Source organism: Coenobita brevimanus, chromosome 100, assembly GCF_032717465.1.
Source record: "Coenobita brevimanus isolate Jiangsu-jjx chromosome 100, ASM3271746v2, whole genome shotgun sequence".
In the NCBI taxonomy this organism is placed as follows: domain Eukaryota; kingdom Metazoa; phylum Arthropoda; class Malacostraca; order Decapoda; family Coenobitidae; genus Coenobita; species Coenobita brevimanus.
This window is the reverse complement of record NC_137053.1, coordinates 32,539,814-32,554,806: the sequence shown is the minus strand read 5'-3', so window position 1 is coordinate 32,554,806 and position 14,993 is coordinate 32,539,814. Positions and strand designations below refer to the sequence as shown.

The following is a 14,993-nucleotide window of genomic DNA, read 5'->3' as shown; positions in this document are numbered from 1 at the left end:
TGATGATTTGGTGTTGATTGCAGAGAATGAAAGGGAGGCGCAGGAAAGATTTAGAAAGTGGAGAGATGGCATGGGGCACAAGGGCTTATGGTGTAAATGCAGATAAAAAAAAAGTGATGGTATCTAAGGCTGGTGCAGTACTGTTAAAGTAGAGGGAGAGTGGCCATGTGCGATTTGTGACAAGGGCATGGGAAGTAATTCCTTCTTGTGCAGTATTTGTGATAAGTGGGTGCAAAAGAAATGTTGTGGTATTGGAGGTAGACTGCAAGATAATTCTGATTTCATGTGTGCTGCTTGTCGGGGAGAGCTTGTGGATATTGTCAGGCATAAAAGGATTGAAGTTGCTGGTGAGTCCCTTGAGTTTGTGGAAGAGTTTTGTTATTTGGAAGACATGCTGGAGATGGGGCAGGAGCTAGCTCTGTGGCTAGAGTGAGGAGTGGTTGGAAGAAGTTCAGGGAGCTGTTGCCTCTCCTGACATTGAGAGGGCTCTCCTTCTGTGCTATGGGATTTTTGTATGTGGCATGTGTTTGAGGTGTAATGCTGTATGGAAGTGAGACCTGGGCAGTAAAGGAAGAGGTTATTCACAGGCTCAAATGTACAGAAATGGCAATGATTAGGTGGATGTGCAGTGCATCCTTGAGTGCAAGGCCTGGGGGGGCTAGGTTTACAATGGAAGAGTTGAGAGGTACAATCACAGCAAATTGACTTAAGACCTGCACACAGAATTGCTATGGGAGAGTTGTCTGTCTTTGCTTTGTGTTTCCACCTCTACCAAGTGAATGTTTTGGACAAGAAGTATCTGGCAACTCCTCTGGTGTTGGTGGGAGGTGATGAAACATTCAATATGTCAGTGCTTACCCAGAAGCAAGAGTGGGAATATATGTTCCCGTCACTCCAAGCTTGCACCTCCCTCTTTTTTCATATGCATTACTGTTTGCCCCTGTTATTTTCCTACAGTCAAGTTATCATGCCTGGAAAGTACTACTCGAGGGATGAGAGGGTCCGTATCATTGCATGGAGGCAGGATAATGTCCCTATGAACACAATTTGTGAACGTACTGGACGCGCAAAGTCGACTGTCATGAAGATTCTTGCTGCAGCGCACGGCCTGCGACCTGATGTCATACCAGAGCACAAACATGGCGGTAGAAAGAAGAGGACGCCTTCCAGAGGTACAGATATGCTTCTGAAGAGGGAAAGTAATCAAGAATCCTCGACTGACAGCAGCAGGATTGAAGAGAATGCATCCCCAACTGTTACAAGACATCTCATTTTGAACTATCCAAAGCCACTTGCAGAAGGAGCTGGGTTAGCCAAGCCGCACTGCAGCCAAGAAACCGCTTCTCACTGACCGCATGAAGAAGCAGCACATTCAGTTTGCCAAGGAGTATTCACACTGGACATCGGATGAGTGGAGAAAAGTTATGTTTTCCGATGAAAGCACATTTCAAGTGTTTCAGGTGTGTTCTGCCAAGGTTCGTCGCCCTGCCTCCCGTAGTCGATGTGACCCTGCGTACACGTTGCTGACTGTTAAGCACCCACAGTCAGTAATGGTATGGGGGTGTTTCTCAGGTGAAATGGGAAGGGGCGGCCTCTACTTTTTTCGTAAGAACTTAATGATGAATGGTGGCTGGTTCATTCAAGTTCAGAAAGATCATTTGTTAAACTTTTTTGCTATTCATGGTTGCGACTTTTTCATGCACGATTCAGCTCCATGTCACAAGTCAAGAAAGGTGACAAAATGGCTTCAGTCCGGATCGAAATCTGATAGAAAACTACTGGGCAAAGATGAAGAAAATCATGGCAGAGAAGAAGGCACCCAGTCTGGACAACCTCAAGACTGAATTGACAAATGTTTGGTGCAAAGAAATGTCCTTAGATTACTTTAGAGATCTAACTGATTCCATTCCAGAATGCATCCAACTGGTCCTGAAAAACAAAGGAAACAAGATTTTATATTAATGAATGGCATTTCATGAACAAACATTGTGATATACTATCATTTGTGTGTTTTTTAATACCTTGTGGGGGGAGGTCCTAAGTCAATTTGTGGTAGCTGTAGGATGGGACTGGAGTTTATTGATGTTGTGATGAGGAAAGGTTGACCGAGATGGTTTGGGCATGTGGAGAGGTTGGGGGATGATAATTGGGTGCAGAAATAAGAAGTGTTAATGTTGGGTATAGGGTAGAGGGAAGTAGACCGAAAAAGAACTGGGACGAGGTCATTGAGTATGACCTCAGGGTCAAGGGACTAAACTGGGAAGCTGTCAGAGATCGAGCAGCATGGAGAGCTGCCATTAGGTGACCAAGGCTGACGCATGCAAGCATGTTGGAGCCTTCAAAAACGAAAACGATGAAAACAACGATTCCTTGTCTGTCCCCTCTGTCATATCTATCTATCAATCTGTCTATTGCCAGACGCTTTAATCCCATACGGGGTAGCCACAAACAAATCGCCTCCACATCATCCTGTCCCCTGCCATTTCACTGCCCTGCTCCCAGCTCACACCCCCTCTCTCATATACCTCTCCACTCCATCCCTCCATCTCATCCTTGGCCTCACCCTCTGTCTCTCTCCCTCTCCACCTCACTCACATATACTCTCCTCATCAGTCTCTCACTCTCCATCCTCTGCACATGGCCAAACCACCTCAGTGTGTTTCTCCTAACACTTCCTATCACATCCACATCCACACCACAACGCTCCTTCACATCCTCACTTGTCAGCCTGTCTCTGCATGTGACTCCACAGGCTCCTTTCAAATAACTCATTTCCACTGCTCTTACTCTTGACTTGTGTCCCTCCAATGAGGTCCAAGCTTCACTTCCATAAGTTAGAGTTGGTATCACAATAGTTTCATGTAGTAACTTTTTCATTTCCATGCTCACTTCCCTGTTTCTTATCACTGCTTTCAAGGAACCAGCAACTTTTATCCCTTGTTGTACCCTTTCAAGCACTTCACTCTCCAACTTCCATCCTTACTCATCACACTACCTGAGTACTTAAATGCACTCACATTTTCCATTTCCTCCTCATCCAAGCACACTGTACATTCACTGACTTCACTTCTCTCGAAGACCATAACGTTACTCTTCCCTACATTCACCTTTAGATTCCGTTTCTTATACTCTCTCCCAAACTCATTCACTAAGCCTTGCAGTTCCCCTTCGTCTTCACTTAACAACACAGTGTCATCTGCAAACAAGAAGTACAGGGAGTTTCCAGACACTGCCCTCTCTCATTAGGGCTACTCCAACATCCACTGCCTTACCTTATATCTCTTTTATAACCCCATCCATGTACAGATTGAACAACCATGGAGACATGACACATCCCTGTTTCAACCCAACCTTCAAATAGAAAAATTCACTTAGTTCACTATCCACACTCACTGCAGCCTTAGCACCCTCATACATGCTCTTCACAGCATTCAACAACTTCTTGTCTACTCCATATATTCTTTATACTTTCCACAATCCTTGTCTATCCACCCTGTCATATGCCTTCTCCAAATCCATGAAGGCTGCATACAACTTCTTTCCCTTCTCTAGAAACTTTTCCACTAAAAATCTAAGAATGAAAATCTGATCTACATAACCTCTTCCCTTCCGAAAACCTCCCTGTTCTTCTCCAACTAATTCCTCTGTTATTTCCCTAACTCTGTTAATAAGTATCCTACCATATACTTTTCCTATTACACTAAGAAGACAAATGCCCCTATGATTACCACACACTTCTTTTTCCCCTTTTCCTTTGTACAAGGGAATAATTACACCTGACTTCCAATCCTCTAGGATTCTACCTTCATCCCAGGCCAACCTGCACATCCTCCTCATCCATTCTACTACTATCTCTCCCTCATGCTTCAGCCTTTCACCACACACTCCATCAAGTCTTTGGGCTTTCCCCATTTTGACTTTTTTCATTGCTTCCACAGCTTCCATCCTACTGATTTCTTCCTGTCTTCTTACCTCTTTCCTTCTCCCAGCCATTTCCCAGCCACTTATACTCTCATTACTTTCATTCTCTATGCTCAACAATTCCTTAAAGTGTTCTCTCAATCTGCTCACTCTTTCTTCCTTCTCCACTAGTAATCTACCGTTTTTATCTTTCACTCCCCTACTAACTTCATTGCCACCCCATCTAACTCTCTTTACCTCTTTCCAGAACATTTTCTTACAGTCCCTCCACTTTACACTCAAATTCCTTCCAAATTTGTCATCCACTCTCTTCTAACTCTTTATTAATCTTTTCACCTCTCTCTTCCTTTCTGCATATATATAACTCTCTCTTCCATCTCTTAACTTCTTCCATGCCCCTGTTTCTCATTCATTGATTATATGCTTTCTTTTGTGCCACAGCCTGTTACACCTCTTCATTTCACCATGCTGTTCCTTGCATCCCCTTTTGTCTTCTCCTCACCCCACACACCACCTCACATGCTGCACATATTTCTTCTGTGAATATCTTGCACACACCTTCCACGTCTCCCATCTTCTCCAATTCATATTTATCCAATCGTTCCTCCACTTCTCTCTTATATTCTGCCTTTTTCTCATCCTCATGTAACCTTTCCACTCACCTTACATCAGCTCCTTCTTCCCGTCCTTTCGTTCTTCTATTTCTCCATTTTACTTGGACCTTGATTCTGACCATCACCGATTGGTGGTCAGAAAGTCCACTCCCCCAACCTCTATATGCTCTTGCATCCAGTACACACCTTCGCAACCTTTCATCCACACACACACATAATTAACCATTGCCTTCCTTTCATTCAGTTGACCACCCACTCTTCCCATCACTCGCCATGTATACCTGTGGATCATTTTTTGCCTAAAGAGGGTATTGGCTATCACCAACCCCCTCCCGGCACAAATGTCCACTAAAGCACTACCCTTCTCAACCATCTCAGCTGGCACACCCCACTCACCAACTACTCCATCCACCTTCACATTCCCAACTTTACCATTCATATCACCAATCAAAAACACTCATTCCTTTCAAACTTTTCTATGCACACTTCCACATTTGTCCAGAACTCTTCTCTCACTCCGCTTGCATGATCTTGCGTTGGCACATACACGCACACAGTCGCCCACATTTGTAGTCCAACTTTCAATCTTACCCACACAATCCTTGAGCCAAGTGATCCATACTCTCTTAAATTCTCCTTCCATCTTTTACTCACAACAGTACACACTCCTTCTTTTGTCCTCTCATTCTCACCTACTCATGCACAAATACCCAATCCATACTCTCATTCTCTCACACTCTTTCCTCACCATTTAGTTTCAGTTAATCCACATACATCCACGTTTGCACCCTCAAGCACCTGGACAATCTCTCTCTCTTTCACCTCATCATTTGCACCCCTTACATGCACGTTGCCATCTGTATCATGTCCTTTGTTTGGTCCTTATTCGTCATCTTTTGGTCAGTCCCGGTCTGAGGCTTCTGGTTCATATTTTTAGTTGTTTTCCGGGGAGGGGCACTAACCCTCCGCCAACCCACTTGCTGTCACGTAGGGAACACGTATGTTGTATGCTTTTCCAAATCATGAAGGTTGCATGCAACTTCTTTCCCTTCTCTAGAAACTTTTGCACTAAAGTTCATAGGATGAATATCTGATCTGCACAACCTCCTCCTCTCCTAAAACCTCCTTGTTCTTCTCCAACTAGTTCTTCTGTTATTTCCCTAACTCTGTCAATAATTATCCTATCATATTCTTTTCCTATTACACAAAGAAGACAAATGCCGCTTCTATTACCACACACTTCTGTTTCCCCATTTCCCCATTTCCTTTGTACAGGGATACCTGACTTCCAATCCTCCAGGACTCTGCCTTCCTCCCAGGCCAATCTGCACATCTTCCATATCCATTCTGCTGCTATCTCTCCTCCATGCTTAAGTATTTCACCACACATTCCATTATTACCTGGGGCTTTCCCTATTTTGACTTTCATTGTTTCCACCGCTTTCATCCTACAAAGCTCTCCCTTTCTTCTCACCTTCCTCCCTTCTCCCAGCCATTCCCCAGCCACTTATATGTGGATTACTTTCATTATCTGTGTTTCTCAGTTCCTTATAGTGTTCTCTCCATGTGTTCACTTTTTCTTCCTTGACTGTCAGTTTACCTATTTTTTTTCTCTCACTCCCCCATTAACATCTTTATCACCCTCTCTAACTTTCTTTACCTCCTTCCAACACGTTTTCTGACATTTCCTCCACTTTACGCTCAAATTCCTTCCAAATTCCTTCTCCACTATCTTCTTGCTTTCTTCTACTATTCTTTTCACGTCCCAGTTCCTCCCTGCATTTAACTTTTTCTCCCATCTCTCAACTTCCTCCATGCCTCTGTTTCCCATTCACACACTTCTTTTGTGCCACAGCTTGTCTCACCTCTTCATTCCTCCATGCTGTTCCTTGCACCCCTCTTGTGTCTTCTTTTCACTCCAAACACTACCTTACATGCTGCATAGATTTCTTCTGTGAATATCTTGCATACACCGTCCACCTCCCCCATCTGCTCCAAATCATATTTACCAAATCGCTCCTCCACTTCTCTCTTACATTCTGGCTTTTTTTTTTTGCGTCCTCTTTCAACATTTCTACCCTCCTTGTATGGACCACTTCCTTCTGTCCTTCTTTCCTTGTATTCATCTATCGCATTTGTACATTGACTTTCACCACCAAGTGGCGGTCAGAAAGTTGACTTCCCCAACCTCTGTGTGCTCCTGCATCCATTACGTACATTCTCATTCTTTCATCCACACACCTATGATCAGTCACTGCCTGCATTTTATTCAGTTCACCACCCAGCCTCGTCAACATCTGCTATGTATACCTGTGGATCATTTTGCACCTAAAGAGGGTATTGGCTATCATCAACTCCCTCCCCATGCAAACGTCCACTTGAGCACTGCCATTTTCATCCACTTCTGCTGGCACACCCCACTCACCAACTACTCCGTCCACCTTCACATTCCCTACTTTTCCATCCATATCTCTAGTCAAAAATATTCTTTCATTCCTCTCAAACTTTTCCATGCACACTTCCACATTTTACCATAACTCTTCTTTCAGTCTGCTTGCATGGTTTTCCGTTGGTGCATATACACACACATTCGCCCACATTTGTAGTCCAGCTTTCAATCTTACCCACACAATCCTTGAACCAACTAATTTATGCTCTCTTATATTCTCCTTCCATCTCCCTTGCACACAACAATACATACACCCTGTTTTGCCCCTTTATTCTCACCTACTTTCGCACTTATATGGCATCCACACTCCCACTCTCTCATACTGTCACCTCACCAGTTAGTCCATATATGTCCACTTTTGCACCCTCAAACACCTGGACAATCTCTCTCTTTTTCTTCTCATCATTCACATCCCATACATTCCACATTGAAATCTGCACCATGTCCTTTGTACAGTCCTTGGTCATCACCTGTTGGTCTGTCCTGACTCGAGACATTTTATTTCTCTTTTTATGTAGTTGTTTTCTGGGGAGGGGCACTAACCTTCTGCCAATCCACTTGTTTACACATAGGGAACACATATTGGTTGGTTATTAGGTTACCACCTGGTGTATTAAATTATTTCCTGGTTTACAGGAAATCATTTGACTTGTCGCTCAGTGTAGAGTTATCCTGGAAGAGAGTATCACTTCACTGAAGGAATGGATTATGGGCGCTTCCACCGACCAAGAGTTTTGTAGGACTGCTAATAATCATAAAGTGTTTTGTTATAGCATGTGCCAGAGTGAACAGTTATGCAGTATTTCAGTAATCACAGACTGTTTTGCCACTCTTCATAGTATTTTATTGTGGTAGCCGCTTGAGCTTTAGTTACTCGGAAGGAATAGGCTTAGTGAAATACTGTATAAGGATAACCATTACTCTGGTTCAGTATTTTGTTATTGTCCTACCGATGAAGCGATTTTGACAGTGATCCGTATTCTTGTTGGTTCAGGTGACGTAAAAGGTAGCACTACTGTAGAGACGACCTTGGCGAGCAGTGCAGGGATGCAGGATCCAGAGGAGGTGTGGGCCGGGGGCGAGGCCAGGTCCGGCGAGGGTGGCAGCAGCAGCAGCAACAGTGCGACCAGAGCAGTCAGACTCTCAGGGGTCAGCTTCGGCACCGCCGACATGATTGGGGAAGCAGAACAGCGGCTCCTGAGGAGTCCACCGAGGGGTTCTGCCTCTTACACTAGGTGGGGAACTAGGGAATCTTGTTAATTATTACTAATGATGTAAATTCTGTGTTTGTGGTTTTTGTTTTATATTTCATGCCTCCTTGTTGATATATATATATATTTTTCTTTCAACAGATATTGCTAATAATGCACTCCTTATATATAAAGTGGTTGTGTGTGTGTGTGTGTGTGTGTGCCTAATAGTATTTACCTGTACCTAATTGTGATATACAGGAAATGAGCTACGCTCGTGGGGTCCCGTCTCAGTTTCTCAGTAAGACAAATTTAGCTTTAAACTCATGTAAGTTTTTTGACTCGACGATCTTTTTGTCCAGGCTATTCCACAGGTCTGTACATCTATAAGGAAAACTATATTTTTTGATATCCTTCAAGCAGCTTGGCTTCTTCATTTTCATTCCATGTCCTATTGTTACCCTCTTATCCTGTACAAACAGATCTTCTTTGTCAGTTTTATCTACTCTCATCATGGTCCTGAACACAGCAATCATGTCGCCTCTCTTTCTCCTTTCCTTTAAGGATGGCAAATCCAGCTTTTCCAGGCTCTCTCTGTACAACAGATCTGCCAGACTGGGGACCATTTTGGTTGCTGTTCTTTGTATTCTCTCAATCTTGTTTATATCTTTCTTTTTGTGTGGGGACCACACTACTACTGCATATTCTAACCTGGGGTGGATCATGGTCACTGTCAATTTTTTCATCATCTCCTCATCCATATAATGAAAAGCTGCTCTTATGTTAGTCAAGAGTTTTTACAGCTCTCTAACTGTCTTGGTAATATGTTTTTCAGGTGACAAACTGTCCTGGACCAGTACTACCAAATCTTTCTCTTCTCTAGCTTTTGTGATTGGTTCATTACCCATCAAATAATTCAGTGATGGCCTCTTGGTACTTTTACCCATTTCCAATATTTTACATTTCTTTGCATTGAATTTCATTTCCCACATCCGACTCCAATTGTGTATCCTATCCAGATCCTCCTGCAGCATTTTACAATCCTCCTCAACCTCTACCTTCCTTAAGTTCTGTGCATCATCAGCAAACAGACTAGCATAACTGTTCGCTCCATCTACCATATCATTTACGAAAATCAGGAACTTTACTGGTGCAAACACCGAGCCCTTTGGGACTCCACTTGTTACTTTCCTCCATCCAGACATCCTATCCTTTATTACTGTCCTCATTTGTCTGTCTCTCAAAAAGTCTCATCCATTCCAGGAGGTTCCTCTTCAGTCCTCCAATATGCTCTAGTTTCCACATTAGTCTCTTATGGGGTACCTTGTCGAAGGCCTTCTCCAAATCTAAATTCACACAATCCATCCAACCATCTCCCTCCTGAAGCACATCAATTGCTCTTGAGCAAAAGCTCAACAAATTGGAAACACGTGACCTTCCACTTCTGAATCCAAACTGACTATCAGCCAAAATATTCATCTCTTTCAGATATTTTATCCATCTATCTTTCAGAATTCTCTCGGACAATTTTGCGACCATGTTGGTTGGGGACACTGGTCTATAATTCAAGGGTTCTTCCCCGTTTCCTCACTTATAAATTGGTACCACATTGGCCCTCTTCCATTCTTGAGGCACTTTCCCCTCTTCCAGAGAACACACAATTAAACTGTGAATCTTATCCGCCAGTTGTTCTCTGCATTCCTTCAGTACCCAATTAGAGATTCCATCTGGTCCTGGGGCTTTCCTTACATCTTGAGTTTCCAGTAATTTATACACTTCCTGTACTTCCACTTTTATATCTTTTATCACTACATTTCTAGTCACTCCCTCCTCTTCCACAAACTCCTTTTCATTAGTGAAAACTGATTGGAAACATTTGTTCATTATTTCTGCTTGCATTGCCGCATCTTTATAGACCTCTCCTTCTACTTTCAGTTTGGTGATTCTTTCCTTTTGTATCAGTTAACCATTGACAGATCTATAAAACGGTTTGGGTTCATCCTTACATTTGTCTGTTATACCGTTTTCAAAATTCCTTTCTTCCTCTCTATGTATTCTTGTGTATTCATTTCTATTTCTTTTATATTCTTCCTTTGTTTTGTTGTTACCTCTCTTTCTCCAGTTGTTCCATGCCGTTCTCTCTTTTTTTGCTATCATACACTTTCTATTAAACCATTCCTTTTTCCTGTTTTCTTTCCCCCTTACTCTTGGGACAAATTTTTCCACTCCCGAATTATAGAGGTCTAGAAAAATATCCCACTTCCTCTGTATCTCTCTTGTTTCTCTGAATTTTCTCCAATCTGTGTTTTCAAAAAATTTTCTCAATCCTGTAAAGTTTGCTTTCCCAAAGCCGTATCTTCCGTGCCTATGAAGCTCGTCTCTTGGCTCCACGTTACCTGTTATCATCTGGAACTCAATGATCACATGATCTCTTTTTCCGATAGGACACAGATATTTCAAAGATTCTCTTCCATCGGGTTCTTTGGTAAACAGTAAATCCAGTCTTGTCGGTGTGTCCTTACCTCGGAACCATGTCTCTTCTCTGACCCATTGCGTCATCACATTGTTCATTGTTATATTTAATAATATAGTGCCCCACGAATCTTCAGTGCCTCCTGAGCCCCATTCCTCCAAGTTCACCTCTTTACAATTGAAGTCACCCATTAAAGTTATATTGTTGCATTTCTCAATCATTTTCTGTAAATAACTAGCCATGTCTGACAACATATCCTGGTATTCATCATCACTCCATGCTCTTGTCTTAGGGGGAGCATACACTACTACCATATCTGTCTTGCCTTTCTCTCCAGTTTCTATCTATCTCTCTATTGCCAGACGCCTCAATCCCATTTAGGGTGGCCACAAACAAAACGCCTCCACGTCACCCTGTCCCCCTCCATTTCACTGCCCTGCTCCCAACTCACACTGCCCTCTCTCATATACCTCTCCACCCCATCCCTCCATCTCATCCTCGGCCTCCTGCTCCCTCTTCCCCCTTCCACCTCACTCACATACACTCTCTTCGTCAGTCTTTCACCCTCCATCCTCTCCACATGGCCAAACCACCTCAGTGTGTTTCTCCAGTTTCTCTCTCTCTCTATTGCCAGACGCCATAATCCCGTACGGGGTGGCCATTTGACTCTGAGTTATTTTTTTTACAGGGAGGGGCACTAACCCTCCTCCAACCCACCTGACACGTAGGGATCACATATGGTTTGGTTATATGGTTACCACCCAGCATTGTAAATGGTTTCTTGGCTTACAGGAAACCATTTGCCTTGTCACTCAATGTAAAGCCACCTGTAACGGAAAGAAAATATCACTTCAGCCCTGCCTCCTTCCATTTCCACAGTATCTACATTTATGTTGTTCTTCCCTGCTATCATCACTCCTCCTCCCGGTTTTTCTTTTCTGTCTCTTCTCCACAGCTTGTATTTACCATCTCCCATGAACATCAGTATCTTCTCTTAGTCTGTACAAAGCACATAACATCAGATTCATGTACCTTCAAAAAATCGTTGATTTCTAACCTTGGCGACATTAAACCATCAAAATTAGTATATGCCACCTTCAGGTTATTTTTGATGTTTTTTATACCCCTTTTTCTCCTCTTCACTGTGGGTACCACTTCTTTAATTTCTGATCCATGACTCTCCAGTAAAACAATGTCTTCTCTTCCTCCATTCTCTTTTCTTTTTTTACCGTTGCTTCCTTCACTAACTCCTCATTTTAGCCCTTTCTTCCTCATTTGCATCTCTCCTTACCCAAACATTTTTTAATCCTTTCTTGTTTGATAATTTCCATGTTCTATTGATAATTTCATTTATTGTTGCCTGGGACTTCAAGTTTACCTTCAATGTCCTTGCCCCTCCTTCTTCGTACTTTCCTAACCTAAACACTTCTTCAGTCTCATCTTGAGCTTTGTGGTTTTCCTCCATGACTGATGATATTATTTCTTTATTTTACTCAGTTCTTCTCGTTCTCTGTCTGATCTTACTGTCATACGTTTTTCTTTAACTCCTGAAATTATTACACATTTTTTCTTATCTGCTACATCCCTAACTAAAGATTCTCTACTTCTCAGTACCCTAACCACTTCCCTCTCCACCTTTTCCTTGCTTTGTTGTTCTATAATCTCTTTCAAATTTACATTTCCTTCTTCCTGAATTTTCTTTCACCCCTTATGTTGCTCCTTGATTTCTTTAATGTGCTTGTCTTGCATTCTTGATTTGGATTCTTACTCATCTAATTTGCTTTTCATCCCATCCCTTTCTTCTTCCAACCTCTCATTGTCTCTCTTAAGCAGTTTTATTTCATTAGAGGCATTTTCATTGCTCACCTTTAATTCTGTAACTTCTCTTTCTTGTTCGTCACTGCATGTACAAACTTTTTCCAGTTTATTCCGTAGAATTGTGATCCCATTTTCCTGCTCTATGGTCCGTTCCTGTAAATCTCTAATTACTAATACCTTTTTTATCCTGGACATTCCTCTCTGCTGTTTTCTCTACTCCTGCTACTCTTGTTTGGTTCAACTTAATACTTCCATTTCCCACATCCTCTTCAAAGAAGCCCTCAAACTCTTTCTCGCCAGATGTAAACAAAGTACTGTCCCTTTCTGCCATGAATCAGCCAAATGGAGACTTTCTATTTCCACTATGCCTTGTTCTTTTTATGACCAAACCCGCAGTTTTTTTCAACTACTGTCCGACGGGACCACCACTCACGCACTCATTAACATAATCACAAATAGGCTGGTGTCCTTTTCGTTGCTGATTCAGCGATTATTTCCCCACGATCCAGGAAGAGCTCCATCTCTGTTGGCGACCTGTGTGTGTGTGTGTGTGTGTGTGTGTGTGTGTGTGTGTCTCCTGCTAGATTTTTTTTTTTTTTTTTTTTTTTTACTTAGGAAAACAAAGTTTTGCTCATAGGAAGGCCTCTGTCCCAGTAAGGTTTTAGGCAGAATGAGGCCAGTTAAGTTCTCTGTCCACATCCAGACTAGGAGGGAGGAAAACCCCCACCCCATATTTACTATGGCCCTGATAAGGGTTGGGAGAGTGTAGGTGGGTAGGGGATGTAGGTGAAAGGGTGGTGTAGGGTGGTGAGTGGCATAGGTGGGAGGATTGTGTAGGAGAGTGGGTGGTGTATGTGAATGGGTGTTGTAGGTAGGAGGATTATGTACATATATCAGTACGATTTAAGTAAAGGGTAATATTATATAAAAGGTGTGTAGGGAGATAATAGAGGGAGGATAGTGGTGGTGACCGTCATCCACTCACTTGATGTAGTGCTGCCTACTTCTTCCTTAGCCTTTATCATTCTTTTTCTGTGCCTGCCCTCCTCTCTTCCTATTTCCCCCATCTTTCCTGTCACTTCTTATTACTTTTCTTTACTTTACAGGTGGCTTTACATTGAGTGACAAGCCAAATGGTTTCCTGTAAACCAAGAAACCATTTACAACGCTGAGTGGTAACCATATAACCAAACCATACGTGCTCCCTATGTGTCAACAAGTGGGTTGGTGGAGGGTTAGTGCCCCTCCCCATAAAACAAATAACTCAGAGTCAAATGGCCACCCCTTATGGGATTATGGCATCTGGCAATAAATAAATACATATGAGGAATGAAAAAATATGTGCATACAGAGTACAGCCCCCCCCCACCCCACTTTTTTTTTTAAATAGAAAAATTAAATTTTGCACAGAGGTATACCTCCACCCTGATCAGGTTTTAGGTAGGTTGTGACCAGTGAAGATCCCTATCTGTACCCAGGTCAGGGTATTCTAATTTTGAGGGGGGGGGGGAACAATGAGATGGGTTGCTAGAGTGGGCAGTGTAGTTGGCAGGGTGGTGTGTTTATATTTTTCCTCAGTGTCCTGCCAGATTTTTTTTTTTTTTTTTTTTTTTTTTTTTTAAATAGCTACCTACAAAGCAAAAGTTTGCACAGAGGTAGATCTTCACCCTGACCAGGTTTTATGCAGGTTACATACATTGAAGATCCCTATTTACATCCATATTAGGGGGGAGAGCCCCAGTGTCTCCCCCCCCCCCTTCAGTATTCTAAACTTGCTATAAACATGAGATGGACTGGTGGGATGGGTGGTGTTGGTAGGTGAGTGGTGTATTCAGGTTAGAGGGTGGTGTAATGGGGTGCTTTCAAAGCTAGTATTCCGCTAGATGGCTCCACTGTTGCAGTAAACACATTCCCCGCACTGTTTAAAAAGCATATTTTTCTTTGTTAATTATCTATACTGTTGTGTGAAAATGTGGATCATAGTAATGTCATATGCCAAAATATAAATAATACAAATAGAATACGTATATATAACGTATCATGAAGTGTTTATATTTATCATAAAGGGATATTAAAATATCACTGATGGCATGTGATGGCAACCCGTCCTTCCAGTGACCCTATATTATTTAATTTCTGCTACATTTAGTGCAAATTTGGTTCTTAATACATTGTCTGTTCAGACTGTAAAGTGCGCCTAGTGGGAATCTAGACTTATCCAGTTTCTATGTGGGCAGAAATTTAATGTTGAGTAAATACTGGCATTCAACATTTTGCTCGCTTCCTTCACGCATGCGCACCACAAGACAGTCCCGTGTTTAAGTTTTTTCATGAGGGATGTCAAGTTTCTATGAAAAATTTTATTTTGATGGCGTGTAATGTCACGGATTCACTCAGAGTAGAAACAAGCTAAATTCATAACATTCGTCATTGGTTCATAAGTGACTATGTACAGGCAGTGTGTTTCACTGAGCGATATCCTTGTGTGATTGTCATTCCCACATCTTGCCTTTCTAGCTTTTAACTAA

At 42.4% G+C, this 14,993-nt stretch overlaps 1 protein-coding gene across 1 annotated transcript in view; it reads left to right on the top strand.

Annotated features, from left to right (window-relative positions):
- The window catches only part of LOC145414620 (uncharacterized), a 784,070-nt gene that overhangs the window by 68,812 nt on the left and 700,265 nt on the right, over positions 1-14,993 (top strand). The window contains exon 3 of the mRNA XM_080284146.1: positions 7,979-8,219. Coding sequence (XP_080140272.1) covers positions 7,979-8,219 — 241 coding nt within the window. The remainder of the gene's footprint in view (positions 1-7,978; positions 8,220-14,993) is intronic.